The sequence below is a fragment of the Lytechinus pictus genome, chromosome 1 (assembly GCF_037042905.1).
Source record: "Lytechinus pictus isolate F3 Inbred chromosome 1, Lp3.0, whole genome shotgun sequence".
Lineage (NCBI taxonomy): Eukaryota > Metazoa > Echinodermata > Echinoidea > Temnopleuroida > Toxopneustidae > Lytechinus > Lytechinus pictus.
The window spans coordinates 4805119-4825366 of record NC_087245.1 but is presented as its reverse complement, the minus strand read 5'-3'; the positions used below and the strand labels follow the sequence as shown (position 1 = coordinate 4825366).

The 20248-nt window shown below is 34.1% G+C and overlaps 1 protein-coding gene across 1 annotated transcript; it reads right to left on the bottom strand.

The window, feature by feature from the left end:
- Positions 1–24: 24 nt before the first annotated feature.
- On the bottom strand, positions 25–19974 carry LOC129256216 (dynein regulatory complex protein 1-like). Its single transcript, XM_064109602.1, has 17 exons — positions 19746–19974; positions 14667–14757; positions 14023–14135; positions 12826–13009; positions 12246–12383; positions 11563–11772; positions 10811–10950; positions 9987–10121; positions 9131–9280; positions 8203–8461; positions 7450–7539; positions 6610–6711; positions 5359–5421; positions 4867–5039; positions 4259–4315; positions 1820–1915; positions 25–1306 (listed from the first exon to the last, which is right to left on the bottom strand). The coding sequence occupies exons 1-17, from the start codon at positions 19859–19861 to the stop codon at positions 1144–1146; spliced, it is 2280 nt and encodes a 759-aa protein (XP_063965672.1). The 5' UTR covers positions 19862–19974; the 3' UTR covers positions 25–1143.
- Between the last annotated feature and the right edge of the window lie 274 nt (positions 19975–20248).

Below are 20248 nucleotides of genomic sequence, written 5' to 3'. Positions count from 1 at the left end.
TATAAAACAATATAAGAACCAAAGTGGATGTATCAGATTTCTTAGTGTCATACTTACACCAAATAATAACATAATACAGTATTATATCAATTTATGTTTTGTACAAATATATACAGTCATCTATATTATGAACCCGAGTTTAATTTAAGTCTGGTCCAAAGTTGTGGATTAACTTATGGATAGCCAATTGTGACGGTACAAATTCAATTTGTCAGCTCATTCGACACTCAAATGATTCATAACTGCCTGGGAGTTAGAACTAAAATAATTCTTATTAAATAAAACATGAGGAAGAGCCAAGTAAATATAGGAAACAATCTAAATGCAATTTTGAAAATAGTGGTAGATTCCCATAATTTTAACACAGAGTTAGACCATGGCTTAAGTTAAACCTGACTTAGTCTATAAATCAGCATCCATGCTTTCTTATCAGTCTGATATAAAATCGCTATACAATTCCATCATGAAATTTTCAGGTTTTGTAGGAAACTTTACACATAGTCCATCATAGTGTGAAATGTTGCATTAGTGCTTGTGTAAATTAAAAAACAAAGTTATTTGATTCCCCTCCCCCCCAAATTGAGAGAGATGTTCAGATGTCTTGAGGACCTGTGCTGAAATATTCCAATAATAATAATGGCAGGGCTCGCTTGGAAAACAGTTATTGGAACTGAAGTGGCGACCTTTGGTAAATATACTATTGGTGTTATTAATGCTAGTCAAACAGGTACAAGCAATCAAAACTTAATCCCTGAACAGTGTAATCACTACCAATCTTCTCCCTCAACTCAAAATATAAAATTGCTAAAAAGAAACGATTGGTCATGGAATGTCAAAACAAGGGTTCTTTGAGGAGGCAGAAATGTGCTAATTCTATTCAAGAACATTATTGCTCTTGAAGTATGAAATGAAATACTTGATCTCATACATATTCATCTGGTAATGACCTGTCAAGTCTAGGTAAATCACAGATTACACAAGCATAGCTGAAACTCTCTGACAAATCATGTACTAAAAGTTATGATTGATAGTAAATATGTAATGCATCTCTGTTTCATCCCCCCCCCCCAGCTTTCCCTGTGCTCATAAAATAGACTGTCCCATCCATAGGCATTCATGTGGCTAAGGGCCATTCCATGGTCATTACTGGGGTACTTCAAGGTTGAGTATGCGAGTGGGAGGGATCTCTAACTCTTGATTAACGCGTGAGTTGATGTACTGATGTAGAAGCATACGAAGCTCTGCGTTTTGTTGCCGTAAACCATCAGTCTCTGTGATCAACTTAGCTCTCTCATGAAGAGTATCACTGTTTGAAAAACAGGGATTAGAAAGTCGTTAAGAAACGGTCACAAAATAAAATAACATTAAAAGATGTGCTCATACACTTTGTAACATACTTCAGGTTTTAAGAAAAAAATACCCAAATAACTGACTATGCAATTACCAATAATGATAATTTAGCGCTGAATGACAAAATGGTTAACGGTACAGTCTGAACTACAGATTTTCTGATGCATGCCTAACTGTATTGTGTCCAACTAGTTAAACTTACAGCCTTTTCAGTGCATGTTGTCAGGTGCTTTTGAGAAAACATCATCATAACAAAAAGAAGGGCAAGGAATATTGATAAAAACATGGAAAAAATCTTTAAAAATTATTCTGTTGTGATTTGGCATTTTTGACATCCAAAGAAGTCATAAACTTGCTTTATCTCAAATGACCAAATACTTCCTGTAGCTCGATATTATGCAGCTTTTTGTGGGAATGCAACCCAGACCCAATGTCGGACTCAACAAAGTTGTACTCCGCAAATACCAACCTGTATTTCTCAAATCCATCAATAAGAGCTGTCCAAACTTTCTCTTGTTTCTCTGATATCACTGATGGAAACATCTTCCAGTGGTCTGCATCCTCACTATCAGATAGAGATACACACAAGATGAGTGTTAAAATCAAATCAGTCATATCTAGAACATCAACATAGTTTATCAAGCCTTCAATATATATCAAAGAGCAAGTTCACTTTTTATGAGGCACATTTCTAAAGTACAGCACACATAAAAAAAACATACAGAAAGGGCAAATATTTCTAAAATTTTGAAACTTTCCAACGAGACAGGCAAAGAGGCCAGTAATAATCATAAAGAGTTTTGATAACGTGCATATCACATAATGCCAGAATATCTCTATGTGCTTCAGAGCAAAAAGAAAGGAAAAGATGTGTTGCTGAGTTCACTTAGTTGGATTGAGGAACATTTTCGAATAAGTGAGTTTTAGGAGAAGTTTTAAATTCATCTAATGTATTAATAGTTTAAGTGAGTTTAGAAGGTTTTTCCATTGAACTGGAGTAGCATGAGCAAAAGAAATTTCACCAAATGCGTCATAGTTATGATTGGAGGAATAATAAATATATTCTTATCATATGATTTGAGATGTCACATTGGTTTATACACAGTAATTGGATCAACTAAGTTTGATGTAGCAAGTACATTGAAACATAAAATTGTGATAACCTCCTTCTTTGATTTTTGCTAAAATTTTCAGCGCTGTGCTGATCTTATTTTTAACTATTTGTTCAATTCATCTTGATGTTGAGAGAACGGATTGCATGGACTAAACTGATCATTCTGAGGTGTTTAATTATTGTTTTATTGACCCAAACATGGAGTAGTGTGTCCAGCGCTTTGTAACCGAAAGGAAAAGGCGCTTAATCAAATGACATTTGGATTTGAGGTTGGGCTTGGTCTTCAACATTCCATTAGAAACTAGCACATCAATGATGTGGAGCTCATCCGGCATCTCGCAACGAAATTTAACACAATTTTAATTTCAGCCCAGTTGACACTAGTGAATTACATTGGTGACATAAATTGAGGACATAGAACTGAAATTGATGAAGAAATGACATAAAAAGCATTTTTTGTGATCTATGAATAAATTTCATATAAATTAGGCATAAATAATTTTCTAGTCAAAATTTCTAAACTCTGTGTAGAACCTTGGTGAACCTCATGTAGCTCTCAGATAAGTGGAACAAAAATAATCAAAATCAATCAACAAATAAATAAGTATTTTTGTGAGTTTTGAAAATATATGAATAAATTAGCATATTTAATGAGTTTAAAAATTCTGTGTTGAAATTTTGTATCTCCACCTCGAGCTATCATATAAAGCAAACAAAATTGAAATTGATCAATAAATGAAGAAGGAAAAAACATTTTTTGTGATTTATGAATAAACTTTGCATAAATTAGCATGAATAATTTTCTAGACAAAATTTCAAAATGTTGTGTACAAGTTTGGTGAACCTCATGCAGCTCTACCAGATGGAAGAAAAAAAAACTCAAAATCGGTCAACAAATAAAGAAGAGGCATTTTCAGTGATTTATGAATACATTTCGCATAAATTAGCATGAATAATTTTCTAGACAAAATTTCAAAATGTTGTGTACAAGTTTGGTGAACCTCATGCAGCTCTACCAGATGGAATAAAAAAATCAAAATCGGTCAACAATTAAAGAAGAAGCATTTTATGTGAATTTTTATAAATACGCATAAATTAGCATATTTAATGAATTTCAAAATTCTGTGTAGAAGTTTTGAATCCCCCACCTAATGCTATCATATAAAGCAAACATAATTGAAATCAGACTTGAAATGACGAAGAAGAAGCATTTTGAAATTCAGTCAACAAATAAAGAAGAGGCATTTTCTCGTTATTTATGAATTTCGCATAAAACTTCTGTGTACAATTTTGGTGAACCTCATGAAGCTCTACCAGATGGAAGAAAAGAAATAAAAATCGGTCAACAAATAAAGATGAAGAAGCATTTTATGTGAATTTTTAAAAATATGCATAAATTAATTTTGCATAAATTAGCATAAAAATTGTTCTAGTCAATATTTCAAAATTCTGTGTAGAATTTTGGTGAACCTCATAAAGCTCTACCAGATGGAAGCAAAAAATTCAAAATCGGTCAACAAATAAAGAAGCATTTTTTGTGAATTTTGACAAATGCGCATAAATTAGCATATTTAATGAGTTTCAAAATTCTGTGTAAAGTTTTGAACCCCCCACCTAGTGCTATCATATAAAGCAAACAGAATTGAAATCGGACTTGAAAGGGCGAAGAAGAAGCATTTTGAAATTGTGGACGGACGACAGACGACAGACGGATGCCACGCCACGGCATAAGCTCATCTGGCCCTTCTGGTCGGATGAGCTAAAAATAAGTTTGTCAACCAGATGTTAACTCACCTTGAATCTCTATCTTCTCCTGAGATGATACGGAATGTCTGATACTTTACTTTCTCCCTGTAAAACAAACAAATAAAAACAAGTGAAAACACATAATTGAATTACAAAAGACATAAAAACACACAAACAAGTAATAATGAAAGCTCATATCAAAATAATATGACTCATGAGAATCAACAAATTAATCTTGAACACTTCATTTTTTTTCTCCTTTTTTGAACGCTATGGCTGTTCAAATAACTGGGTATAAACAGAGAGCGGCTCTATGAAAACAAGTCATTGTATATTTTACATACAGGTGTAGACTATTTTCTTGATACTACAAGAACTAGATTGAAATACTTCAGAAAGATGTAAATGCATTAAAGAACAGTTGCTGATAATGATTATAGAATAGTGTGTGTGTTGATTATGCAGTATGTACCCAGATTCAATAAGATAAATACTAAAGCCAAACAATATAATTACTAAAAATGCATAGTACATTGACATTTTCCTCTAAAATGCCTACAAAAGAAAAACATTGTATGAAAAAAGCTGTTTCACTATAAATCCTTAGTATATCATCAAACAACTTGAGTATCCCTCCACCCTTCTTCTAAACTTACTTGGTTGGTTTCCTATTCTCCTCTACAAACATCCTGAGTGCACTAAGAGCATCATTGGGATGGATGAGATCTAAAGAATTGGACTTGGTAGACCGGACTGACCCCGTCTCACTCTGGTCCTGGCCTCGCTCGGAGCTACCTGTAATGCCGGCTACCTCAGCATCGACAGGATCCTGTCATATCATAGAAATATAGAACAAGACTGGCATGATTTAGTCTCCACATAAAATGATGTAATAAAACACAAGTGTGTTCATGGTGTTGCAGTACTAATGAGTGCATTAAGTATGAGGCACTGTTGCCAGGTGATTTTGCAAACCATAAATACCCATGAATATCCATTATGCTTGCATTGGCAATAACATCACCAACTTAGACCTGTGCATTATTTGTTTTATAAAATAGGTTGTTGGCAGTATGAATCTATAATGAAAATTTTTTAACAAAATTACTTACAAAATAATCAAACAATGGGTCAAACAATATATTCACCTGAAGCGGACCTTCTTTGCCATCTTGCTGATCATCTGTTAGATTGTCTCCCTGAGCAATGTCCTATCAAAGAATCAAGAGTGAATAACATGACACTCAAGAAAATAATCCACATCACTAAACTCACATCACCCTATAAAAGTTTCCTTATCACCTATGCCGGAGATTGTAATGCAGACATTAGACCTCTCCCAGTGTGTTACTTTCAGCAGCATTAACTACAACAATGATGCATTAAACTAAATATATTTGTAATTACAGACTTAACCCTAAAAGACTGGGCTATTTTGACATCAAAGACTGAGAGGGCTGATTCAGCTCCCTCACAATCTCAGCCGTTAAATGCTGATCACTAAAAAACTTGGCACACGTATTACCCATGGCATAATTTACAAAACTGTACCATCAAATTGTTTTAAAAATCTCATTACTAATTAATTACGCTAATTTATGCATACAACAACAAATTTGCTCAAATTAAATATATAGATACGGCCTCTAAGCTGCTATTTTTTTCTTCATAGACTCTCTGCAGGATTCTGATTAAATGTACTTGAATTGATATCACATATTTTCTTATGTATTTTGTTTTTAAAAAATATTTTCTTATGTATTTCTTTGGTTTTTTTTTACTTTTTTGTGTTTTTTTTTTTCGATGGAAATCATTGGCGACTGTATTCTGACCATAAGCTAGATGAAATTAATTGAGTTTAACCAGAAGCAGTAAAAATAATGATACATTTATGAATTATGGTGAAAAATACAATTTCCATTTGATTAACTCAAGGTTTTGGGTAATTTAGGGTCTGACATGCACTTACAAAGTGTTGCGTAATTTTAAAACCATGTACCTGGGAGTCGCAAATTTGGTCTAAAAGTTGCACAAGAATTGAAAGAAAAAGTCAGTGAGTGGTGTAGTCAAAAAAATTTGTGCTGCGTATTTATCGTGAAAAATTTAAAAGGAGGGGGCTGATTCAATCTATTCAGGGTAAAGGAACTATACTTAAGTTAAAAGTTCAATGTTTATATGCATAAAAGTTTAGTAATTCACCATTCCCTTCCACCATCTATATTTATCTTATTTTCATTGTTTTTAATAACTTTGATAAATACAAGAATAAGTTTGGTAATATTATTACACTCAACACATCTTTATAATATATTAATTTTGTTGAAAACAGAAATTGAAAGAAATGAATAAGAAACTAAGAATCTTTACTTGCTGAGTGCTCTACATTAATGAGATCTTACCTCTGTATTCTCTGGCAATTGGTCCTGATCCTTGTTATGCATGGCTTGTAAAAAGTACCCAGCTAACTTATGGATGTCATCTTCAGTTTCTATACCCAAGGCCTATTCAGAAAACATTCAACAATATATAACATCAAGATATTGCTACTTGACCTGGACAGATTATCTCTTTAATTCCTTATCAACTTTGCCTACGACCCAACATCTGCCCTTTTATTCAGTAAATTAACCAATGCAAACAAGAAAGAAATGATAATTTACAATCATCCACAAAACCAAGGAAATAATATACCAAAACAAATTAAGCCTTGTACCATGTATATTTTCATAGAAATGTTTTTCAGCCATAAATCTATATATTGATAGCCAACTACCTCTATGTGCCCTTATGAGTGTGGTTTCATTGTGAAATTCACCTGCATTAAATAATAATACACATTACTAGAAATGTGACTAGAGGATAGTTTCCATACTGTGTACTAATTTTTTCATTGCATGTCAGTGATTGTAAATAGTAGGCAGTTCACTTGTATACTAGTAATAGGATAATACTGCAGACGATTCTTTGGGAACCCTTTTGGTCACTCCAAATAAATGCATACTGGAACGTGAAGTCACTGCATGTCAAATGGTTCTAATAATGTGATGTAATTCAGCCAACTACAAAATATGTGACTGATTGACACACCAGCCAACTAATTTGACAATTAATAAAGTAATCATACTCTGATTTGTAAATACAAGAAAAAAAAATCAATAGTTTGTGATTACCTAACTGAATAAACATTTGAAACAACATAAAAATGTGTAATACTTATTATTTGAAAAGAAAGTACTTACAGCAAAGATGGCATCTAACTTCATAAGGCAGCGTTCATCTTTTTCCAGAGGGGCAAGTAGCTTGTTCAGTTTAGCCTCTACCAAGAAACCCTGCATAAAATAAACATTGCAAAGCATAAATGCATATGATACCTACTTCACCTTTTCGTTAAACGTACTAAACATGCCTTTAGAACCAATGCAGAATAATGTAACTTATACAAAATTAATCATTGAAAAAATGTAGACCCCTTCACATAATGCAATGCAATGGAAAAAAATACTTTGGGGTTGGTTTCTGGGTTAGATCAGGGAAATAAGAAAAAACAACTATAATAAGCTTTCTTTTGATGTTATTCAGGAAGAACACTTTGGAAAATATGTCCTCTATACAAAGGCCCTAAAATTTGTGATGTAACAGGAAAACATTTTTGCTATGCATGGGTGTGTGTAGTTCCATACATTAATTTCTGTGTGCACAGCATGAAACCGGATTAGTGCACTCCACCTCAAGATCAAGTTGACTTTCAAATAATAGTAAAAGCCAGGAAAGCAGAAAACTCATTGATATCACATGTATAATTGCAAATTTACTGGAACATCATTTCAAAATTGTTTTGTTTCATCCTAAAACATTTGACTACAATGTATTGAAATGAGTGCATGATAATGAAACAAGCCCACGTTTTCCTTTGTAATTAATCTGTAACTGTACAAATTAGTAGCACTGATATCAACAACATCCAAGAATCTCCATGAGAGAGGAGATCTTACCGACTCATCGCATATTAGCTCCAGGATCTGTTTGACTGTCTGGACTGAAAGTCTCCTAGCCTCTTCCTCTTCACCACCCTCAAGTTTCTCCCTAGGGGATCCTTCCTCCCCTCCATCACCACCTCTCTCTGATCCTTGTAAACTACCTCCTTCAACATGGCTTCCATCTGACATGACTTCCATCAGCACCTCATGAGCAGAGATTGGTTTTTTCTTGCTGTTCTCAGTTGTTAAGGGTCCAACATTCTCCATGAAGGAACTACATAATCAAGAAAGCAATGAAATACAGTTGTGTGTTGTTAGTTATAATCTTGGTAATATAGTCAAAAGCACACCATGACATACCAATTTTCAGCTCACTGGTAGTGATAAACAAAACACTATAGATCTACACTACACATAGAATCTCTAAAAAACTTTGTAAACAATTGAGATATATTTGAAAGAGTGACAAATTAAGTTACTTTCATAAGTTCAAGTTTGATATGCATATCACTTTACTTTTCAAAGAACAACTTCAAACTTCATAATACCTAACTTTATCATCAGTGGCGTAATGAGCCACAAATTTTGTGGGGAATAGATATGGTGCATTGGGCAAAATTTATAAAAAGTTGCAAGAGAACAAAAATGTTGATATTTTTAGTACAAAAATCAAATTTGGGAAAGATTTTGACAAATATGGAAAATAATTTTACATTTCACCCTTCTCTTTTCTTTTTCTTATGGTCATGAAAAATTGGGGGAGGAGGCAAGCGCCCCAAGCCCCCCCCCCCCCCCCCCTCCCCTGTACGCCACTGTTTATAATTTCACATTAAATTTCTGAGACAACTTTGACTATCATGAGTTTCTGCCACTGGAAGAAAAATAATCTAACTTTTGTAAAAAATTTTACCCGTATAAACTGACATTAAAGGTTCATACTCACGCATCAGTAGGTGGCTGCCATGGTAATCCAAGTTGCTGTTCTGAAATGATGCGATCCTGCTCCATCAGTTTAGCACTTAATTCCTTGACTTCAGCCTCATTCATCAGCCAGATATCATGGAACTTCTTTGTGTCAGTTGACTGGAAATGTCTGAATAAGCATACAGTGTATATCATATCATTCATTAGCAAACTTGCCTTGATATGCATTATGAATATACTGTAGTGTATCCAGTACAAAATATATCTTTTATCTCTTGTAAAGACACAAATTTAAGAGCTTATTTTCAATATTCATTGCATTTTTAATCACTTTGTCAAGGTAAATCAGGAAGACTATTAACTATTCTAAGCATGGACCAAAACAATATATATCTCTTGAATTAGTTGGACAGTCAATAAACTACCAAGACAGAATAAAGTCCCACATCAAACTAGATTATCTAACACAGAAACTTTTTGATCTGGTTGAAAATTTGTATTTTTTAGTCTTTAGTTGGTTTACTCCAGCATCTTTCCCCCCCAAAAAAAAAACTCTCTTTTTCCTTTCTACTTTACCCTTCATTCATTACTTCTATATCTTATAAGGGCAAATTAAGAGGTGCTACCATAAGGGCTTACATACAAGAACAATCTCCTAGTGGAGAAAAACTCCCTGATACCAAGGGAGGCTACAACGACCCCAAAATTAAAAAAACTCCTGGAAAAGATTCAAATAAATCAAAGTATACTTTTGATTTCATGCATTTGCTACCAAATATGTACGGGATAGCCACACCAGGCGTTTGTACATCAAATCATCCAGATCCAGTATCACACATTTTTTCTCTAAGATAATCCAAGCACTATGTACTTACTTTGATTTCTTCTGTAGTTCCTTAAATTGTTCCGTGATCCTCTTGTAATCATCGGCCAATCCTTGATTCTCTTCTTTATATTGTTTCTCCTGTTTAGCTAGCTTTATCTTCAAGTTATTCAATACGTCTTGTAACCTTCACCGGATAAAATAGCATAGATAATAAGAACAATATTAAAATATTGATGGCTCATGAAGTCATCAAGGCCAAATTCAAAGAAGCACATTATATTAGGGCCATACATTCATTGACACAAAAAAAATCCCACCTCATTAACAAGACTACATCATAACAAATGAGATTCACAGAAGAATAAATGAAAACCCATGAATTACCAATGTAACAAAATTTTGAGAATTCCATTTGAGCAATACGTTGGAAAACTTTTAAAACCATCAAGCTACATGTATATTATATATCATTTACATTAAAAAATTAACACATGTGTGGCTAGAGATAAATTTTATTCTAAATATCGGGATGGGGATTTACCAAGCAAAGTTAGCAAACATCTCAATTTTTTCATCAAAATCAGTAACATTAATGTTAACAAAATATACACGAGATTGGAGGGGCAGTAAAGTTTTTTTTACAATTACTCATAACCTGAATAGAGAAGTTCAAATGGGATTCTCATTGACTTAAATCTTATTTGCTAAATTTGACAGATAAACATTTACATTTTCAGGTAACATATTTCTTATATTTTTTTCAATGACAGAATAAATACCCCCCCCCCCTCAGCTCGTCAGCTTTTGCTTTTTTTGTGGTTCATAATCTTTAAAGATAATTTTAATTTGATATAAATCAGGTTTTCACCTTACCTTGTAATTTTCCTTTTCTGCTGTGACTTGGTAATAGTGTTTTCTTCATCTCTCTTTTTGAGGACCTGAAAGTTGTATTCTAGCTTCTCTTGGTTGAGCTGGTAAGTGGCTTTCATTTGCTGCAGTTGCTGTTCAAGTACCTATGAACGAAAACAGAAAAAGATTACCAGATAAATAATTACTGATAGATGGGCATATATGATAAATCATCTTATAACATCCACCAGGAATATCCACCATGCATCTATGAAATTTAAATTAATAATTCCCTTCAAATCAAATTTATCTGCCTATGCACAGATTGGATCTACAAATGGACTGCCATGAGAACATTGTAGTCTCATCTGCAACACCATTGGCATTAATCTTCACATTAGATACCATCACTATCAACAACATTGTTATCATCATCATCACCAGCTCATCAGGGGGGGGGCAGGTTTATGACTTTTGTATGGGTTGTGGCTCGTCAGGGGGGGCAGAGTGCCCCCCCTGCCCCCCCCCCACCCCCGTAGGTACGCTAGTGAACCACCATCAATCACCACCATCCTCCTCCTCCTCATCATCATCACCACAACCATTTATCAAGATCATCATGATCATAATGCTCATCACCACAACCACAAAAACCACCACCAACACAACCATCGATATCATCTTTACCATAATCATCACCACCTCCAATACAATAACTGTTATAACATCATCAAGGCAAAACATAGTTAATAAAATACATGAAGAAGATAACTGACCTGCACATCAGTCTCCAGTTTGATCTTGACCATGTTGTACTCTTCGGCATCTTGGATCCTAAGATGCTGTATTTGTTGCTCATATTCTTCTACTCTCTTCTCCCTCTGATGCATGTACTCCAGCTCCTGGTCCTTTCTCCCTCCCATCGCTTGATCCCACTTGCGCTTGTTATTCTCTAACAGTTCTTCTCTCTCTGTGTCAAAAGCTTTCTAGTTTTTCACACAAAATACAAGAAAATGTATGATTTCATCTCACCTGACAAGTGTAACTATATTTGAGTTTGAATATCAATTGAAGTAGTTATCAAAGAAGATGTGTCAAAGCCAATTGGTTTTTAAATCACTGAACTGGAAATTGAGGATCTTACATTTTCTTATATCTTTTCTCAATGCAGCACTTAAATTTGTGCCATTGAGCAAGTCATTGTATCTTAATTGTTCTTACATTTTACAGTAAAAAGGTAATTTCCATAAAGCAAATGAAAATGTTGAACAAAAGATAGCTAAGAGCAGGCATCCCTAAAGAATTCAAAGAACATTGTCATTACATGTGTATATCTTTCAGATGATTTCATATATTATTCAAAATAGACAAATAATCATTTCAGAAGAATACATTAATTCATAGACAATGATAATCACACTGCTTGCTAAAACTCTTTAATTCCAACATGTATACTTACTTCAATCTGTTTGAGTTCATCTCTGTAGGCTTTCATGAGATTCTTGACCTGTTCTTCCATTCTCTCTATCATTAAATCAATATCCTCAGCTTCTTTCTTCAAATCTTTCACATACTGGTCATCTTGAGACTTGAGTTCCTACAAGATGTTAAAAAATCATCAAAATAGACTTTAACATTTAAGATTCTGAGTAACATTCAAGTTTACAACCTGAGGCTAATTTTCATCTTGAATATATGGTTGTTGAAAATGATTGTTTTTGCCTCACGAAATTACTATTTCAGGTCTTATCATATACGAAGAGTCAACTGATACAGCATTTAAGCTACATGATCATTTAGAGTTATAATTATTCAACTACTTGCAGTGTAATGTTACATTTCAATATAATTTAAATTGTATTTTTCATAATGATTTTTAAGAAGTTGAACGAACTGTGTTTACTTTGCTGTTTAAATAAATGAAGTGAAATGAAATATATCTGTATTTTGAAGCTAACTATGCTATTAGGAATTCTTGATCTTCATTGGCTGCCGAGTCCTGTTTCTATAGCAGTTACAATCATGCAAAGAATGATTACCATTTGAAAATCATTGATGAGTTTGTTCTTCTCATCTATCATTGCATCACAAAGAGCCTTCTGTTGCATCAAGATATCATGAAGCTCTTGTGGTATGTCTCTTCCATTGGCTTGCTCCCAGCGCTTTGTGATCTCCTCAAACCGTTCCATTCCAGCCTTTGCCTCCGCTTCAAGCTTTTCATCCCTGAAAAATCACAATTGATGTATTTGCTACCCAATTAATCAATTCATCTATTAATAATGTGTGCATTTTTTCCACTCACTGGGGAAGTACCAGTATTGCTCTTAAATAAGGTGATTGAAAGGACATGACAAATTACTCACAATTTTACAAAATCCTCAATCCTTAGATGTTTTCAAGCTTCTATACAAAAGATCTAAATGTAATATGTCATTATCATCCAATCCCTGAACTTAGATTATATATGTAATTTACATTATATTTTACACATGTAATTGTTTATGTCAACCCCTTCTTGTTTATCTGTTGTTTATATATTTGCTAAGGTTATCGTTTTAATATAGGCCAATTTATTTCTTATATACTGTTTGTTTTACTTCAATAATATAACCATGTTTTTGTATTGCTTGGATACTTCATGTCTTACCCTGTTATAGATATAAATTGTAACTTATTATTGTAATTTACTATATTACTATGTTTTTATGCACCAGGGCCAAGATGGAAAACAGTAATTATATCTCTGATCTTGTGAACATGTTTAAATATGTTTGAATAAACAATAATGAATAAAATAAATAAATTACTACCAGAAAGTTATCGTCATCAAAACATTCCTTAATTTCTTATTAATGAAACACTGCAGCAACATGGATGCATGCTACCTAATATTCATGAATTGAAGCAAATCATCAGTGTAAAGTCCTGAAAATGGAAATTAATAAACCTAAAGGTAATGATCAACTACTAAAACTTACAAGACATCAGAAAATAAGAATTGGAGACGGTATCAGATGAGGCATAATGTAAGAAAAGAGGAATTGTTACTGTAACAATACATTAATTAACTGACATTATGAAACAAGATTTATATGTTTACTAGATTCACAATATTGTAATGGTACATCAAAAAGCTCAATTTACCCCTTTAACTTCTCTTTTGAATTATTCTAATTACAATTACAATATAAGAAAGAAACACAAGGCAAATATGAATAAAGAATAAATCAAAATACCTTTGCCTCTGCGTCTCCTCTTCTTCTGCTCTTCTTTGTGCTTCCCGGGAATCAGCAGCAACCCGAACATTGGTAACCAACTCACTTCCATGGCTTTGAAGTTTAGTTAACCTCTGTTAAGTTTTTAAAAAAGATTTGTATTGAATTATTCTGCTTTTTTAAATGGGTTTTCTCTTGTTATATCCAGTCTTGGAAAATAAATATTCCCAAGAATTCAAAAGACATACTCATCTTATCAAACTATGTTTTTAATCATGAGCATAGTCAAAAAAATCTTTTCACAATGAAAATAAACCACAACCCACAATATCAATAACATTTCTTGTCTCACAAAAGATTTCAAATTCTTCGTTTTTACCTTAATATATTATTTCTTACTTGCCCTTTTATAGTTTTATAGTGCCTTTTTATGTTGTTTTATTGCTTTTCATATTGCTGTTATCCCTTTTTTATATTGATGTGATCACATCACATGTACATGCACTGTGAGTGCTATCGTTGCAAAGGTGTCTGTTCAAATAATAAAATAAGTATACCAATGTCTTCTTGGTTCAAACCTGTGAGAGGGTTAAATTTTACTATACTAGTATAGGACAAGCATGCACTCTAGAACTGATTGAAGAAATTATGTGAAGTGACTGTACCTGTCTGCTTTCCTCAATTTGCTTTCTACTCTTGCTAGCTTCTTCTTTGTCCTCCTTTTTCTTTGCACCAGGGTCCTCACCAAGTTTCTCCCTGAAAAATAAATTCAGATAGGCTAATATTTTAGTGGTGGATATAGAATTATCATTCCACCCCTCTTTTCTTGTACAGGGGCTATAGTCAGTGATAGTATTACCGAATGGCCTTGTATCACCGAACACGCGCAATATACGGGTCAGAAAACAATTTCATACGCTCAAAGGGAACTTGAATAGAAAGATGATGAAAAATCGTCAAAACACATTTTCAATGTCTTTATATTCACAAAATAATAAAATATTGTAAAAATAGCTATCAGTGTTTTTGTTATTTTTTTCAACTTATCCACAGAAAACACAAATTTGGTAATACGATACCAAGTGACCAAAATATTTCACATGCCAAGAGGGGTCCGATTGGAAGCTGATATTGTAAAAAAGAAAAAATAATTTCAGCAAAATTTTTACATATATATTTTGTAGCTATTTGTGTGTTTATGGTGAAAGTTTTATGAGAATATTGTGTTTGATATGATTGAATTCATGAAAAGTGTTCAGTAATATGATCCACTACCATACTTTAATACTTTGTACATGTACACTCATCTTTGGAAACTGAATTAGTTGGCAGTTTCCTGGGTTTTTTCTTTGTTTAATTTTGGCAAAGATCCCGATTGGTCATTGCAGGGTTGAAACCAAGAAGAGTGACCACTGAGATATCTCTCTGAGATGGTATGGAGTGTTGGTATTGCTGTGATGACAAGACATTATATTTATAATTCACATAGCCGAGTCCTCTTGACAAGGCGGAGCCGGTGTAGTGGCGTATCCATTGCTAGGCAGATACGGTTCTAGGAATACCATCTGCTGGTAGATCATGTTCCAACTCCGGCAGATTAAAATCAGAACTAATTTCTCTTCGGTAGATATTGTTCTTGCTATCGTTTCTCGATCTGCATGCACACACCATTTCCTTCAAAATTAACAGGACCTAGGCTAGGGCTCCGGCCTACCCTAGCTACCATCTTTAGAAAAATAAATAATAAGAAATCGCGGCAATCCAGCAGATACATGTATGGTTCTGAGTAAATTATATCTGCCGCTAAGAACGATACCTGCCGGCGGTACGATACCCGCCAGTGGAACCAGGCCCCATTTCATAAAGACTTAATAGAGTAACATGCCAAAGATGTTGAGCTTTTCTGCAATATTTTTTGTTCTAAAATTTCTTTTCACAAAATTATATTTGCACCAATGTTTGTTAAATATATTTGTCTATTTTCAATTACAATGTTCATTTTCAAATTCCACCTCAATAATTCATAAAATCTTGAAATGTATTGCCATGTTTCATGGCCGAAGATTTAACATCCCTGGAGGCGAGTGATAGTGCCTTTGTAGGTAAAAATGCTTTCATTTGGCATTTGTCTGTGCTGGCTTGTGAAATTGGTTTGCCATGTCGTCTTGTCGAATCTCTGCATATGTCAAATTTTTTTGGGGGGTTCGTTAGCCATTAATAGGCTACTCTACTAGATCTATATTTTGGTAACTTTGCCATTTATGGCAACTACCATGGAAACTTTGATTGTGATTGGCTGCTGAGCCCTGTTTAATACCATGGGAGTTGCCATAAAGGCAAAGTTACAACAGTTGTAACAAGTTAGGGTCTAAATAGGACAACAAACAAGTGGAGTGCCTCTGGCAGTCTCACCTGCATCACGCAATTCAATATAGCAGCAGTGTTGACTTTAAAAACTATTATACCATAACTATTCACAAAAAACACAATTCATATAATGATACAATACTATGTTCATTGACAATAAATGACATTTGACCTTGATCATGCGACCTAAGACTTGTCAGTGATACTTGATTACCCCTATATCCACATTTTATAAACTATATCTGCACTCTGGACTGGCACATCCCGGATTAATCAGAGTGAACAATTTCCACAAAAATAATCACAAAATCTGCGATTTTTTAAAATAATTATATGGATTCTCAGATTACTGATTTGGTGATGTGATCGGAGGAGCAAGTCGTCGAGTTTTCATAACTACATATGTAGTTGCTTCAGCTTTCGTTTCGAGTCTTGTGATTGGTGCGAACTGCGTGTGTGTGATGCCGTGATGATTCATCTAATTTAAGTTTGACAATGTTTCACTTTAAAATGTTATTCTTTATTAAAAAACATTTTTTTTTTTTACATTTTTTAAGATATTAAAAAAAAATATCTAAAAGTTTTGTTAGATTAGATTTTTTGTTTTGTTTGAACTTTCTTCCTCTCTCTCTCTCTTTCTTCCTTCCTTCCTTCTTTTCTTTTTTCCTTTCTTTTCAATCCTTTCTTCATCCTCTCTTTTATCCAAGGTTCCTGCTGGCCTTTTTTGTTCCATCTATTTTTATTTCAAATCTTTCCTAGTTATCTTTCCTAGTTATCTTTCCTGATCCGTTCTCCCTCTGTTCGTTTTCTTTCTTTCCTTCTTTTTCTTACCGGTACTTTCCTTTTTATTTCCTTCATTCTTTCAGTCCCCTTAAATTTGCTTCCCTCTCCCTTCCTCTCCTTTTTCTTTTTGTTCTCTCTTTCCTTCTTCCATTATTTTCTTTTTCACTCTCTCTTCCCTTCCTCTCATCCTTTATTTTCTTTCCTTTCCCTTAATATTTTTTTCTTTCCTTCAATACTATTTCCTTCCTCCCTCCCTTCCTGTTTTTCTTAATTCTTTCTTTCAAAGAATGAAGGAAACATATTTCCTTCCTTCATTCTTTCATCCTCCTTTTTCCTTACTTTTTTTTGTTCTTTTCTTTATTTATTATCCTTGTTTATATATTGCATTTTATTTACACAGGTTAGTCCCATCAGAAGTCTTGCACTGTTTTCCAGGGAGCCCTGCCTTCTTCTCTCCTTCATTCTTTCTTTCACACATTAATTCATCTTCCATTCCTTTCTTTCTTTCTTTCCTTTTTTTTCTTTAATTATTTCAAAGAATGAAGGAAACATTTTTTTCTTCCCTTTGTTCTTTCTTTCATCTTTATTTTATTTGCTCTTTTACTTTTTTTTCGGATCCCCTTCATTTTTCATTCTCTCTTCTGCTTTCTCTTTTATTTTAGTCTTTTCTTTTCCTTTTTTCTCTCTCCTTCATTCTTTTTTCACCAATTTGTTCACCCTCCCTCCCTTCCTTTCCTTTTTTTCTTTCTATCTTTCTTTGTCACTTTCTTGAAATTCTTCTTTCTTTAGTTTCAGTTTCACTAGTACTACTTTCATGACTTGTCACTTCAGTAGAGGCGCACGGCCAATATGGGAGACTCTCTCCAATAGGGGAGACATCTCCCACATTGGAGACTTGCTTTGCAAAAGGACAAAAGAAACAACACCAACAAAAGCATGATATTTTCCACCCAAAATTTTATCTCACTGAGGTCAGAAGCCCATTTGTTTTGTGTGTGATTGACAACAAAAATCCTTATCAAAACAAAAGTAGACGGTGAATTTTTAGTGTAGACGGTGAAAAGGGGTAATTTTTCATGAGGAATCTGCTTATCACATTTTCATTTGCCGCCAAGGTAATCCTTTTGCAGCAAATGTAAACAAAGGAAATTGGTCTCCAAAACTGGAGACTGTCTCTGAAATTGGATACCCAAATTCTTTACAAAAGTCTCTGATATTGGAGATAATCTCCCACATTGGAGACAGTCTCCAATATTGGCCGTGCGCCTCTACTGATTGTCAGTTGTCTTTATTTTGAAGCAGCCAGTGAGTAGGAAATCGATTTCTAAACACTTTGAAAGATGTTTTCGGGCAAGTGAAATATTCAGGCAAGTATTTTCCAACTATTTAGGAATTCACTTGCTTCAAAAAAGTTATGTAGCACCCTGGGCCGGGCTGGGGTCCCTGAACTGCCGTAGTCTACTTCCGTAGTCTACTGCCGTAGTCTCGGACCCCTGCTTTTTGTAATGTACATTAATGACTTACCGGATCAGATTTCGTCAAGTACTGTTCATTTATTTGCAGATGACACCAAGTTATACAAGCATGTTAATAATGACAGAGATGCTGAGTTATTACAAGCGGACTTAGATCGTCTTGTGTCATGGTCAGACAAGTGGCTATTAAAGTTCCACCCGGATAAATGTTGTGTACTTACTATTGGTACAAAGAATGATGAATTCAATGAATATACTATGACACATGATAATGCTTCACATAATCTATCACAAGTTGAAACTAGTAAAGATTTAGGAGTGATTGTGGACACAAAGCTTAGTTTTGACCAGCACTTTCAGTCAAAGATAAATAAAGCCAATAGGCTAATGAATCTAATTAGGAGAACATTTGTTTATCTTCACAAGGAGAACTTCTGAAAGCATTGATTAGACCTCACTTGGAGTATGCTCATGCAGTATGGAGTCCATACTTAAAGAAACATATTCAAGCAATAGAAAATGTACAAAGAAGGGCCACTAAGTTGGTACCTGAAGTAAAGAACCTTCCATACGAACAAAGATTGATTCAACTAAAACTTCCTACATTAGCATATCGCCGTGCGCGAGGAGATATGATCGAAACATACAAGTTATTTCACAGGTATGACCAAGAGGTAGTGCCAGATTTGGGCCAGGTGCATGGGCCTACCAGAGGTCATGATAAGAAATTGTACATTCCGAGGTCAGTAACTGAGAAACGTAAGAATTCTTTTTACATAAGAATGAGGAAACCTTGGAATAGCCTAAGTAATGAATTAGTAAATGCACCCAGTGTCCACAGCTTCGAGAATGGACTGGATAAGTATTGGAAATGTGAACCTGTGAAGTACAAGTTTGACGCTGACCCACCAGGACATGATCCGGCCAACCTAAAGAGGAGACAGAATTTGGAACTGAATATAGAGTCTTAGACTGCGTTCAGAAGCATCCATAAGTATCCATAAGTAAGTATAATCCAGCCGGAGGAGCTCGGGGGAGCGCAACTTACCAGTACCGCCCAGCGCACACAAAGTCAGAAAAACATGAACAACAAGGCTAAGTCGGGTCTGTCTTATCTACCTTCTGGCTGCTTCAATTCTTTTTGATATCCTTAGTCTTCTCGCAGCTATACGTTCCTCAGGATCAGTAGAATCTACAGATGGACCAGTATCCTCCTCTTCATCGTGAGAACTCATTTTACATTTATTTTAGGGGCCTAGATCAACAGCGGCGGCACGGAGACTGAAAAGTCATGAACTAACAAATGTTGCTATGGTCCAGATTTCAGGCTCTATCATGTCAACTAAAGCTACGATTAATAGTATTCAATTTCTAAAATATTTTGAATGGTAAATCACCTAATTGTATTATAAAAATGTATAAATTAATTTATTTGTTTTTAAAATATAATAATTATTCGATTATTTCGAGTCTAAAAATAAACAAAAATCAAATTACGTTGAACCAGTCTCTTTCTATCAAACATGGCGGTGAGCAAGTAGCTTATGGATAAATGGGAGTTAAAATCCACTTCATCCCTCTTTTCAAACATAAAATTTGACAATGAATGCATTATATTTGAA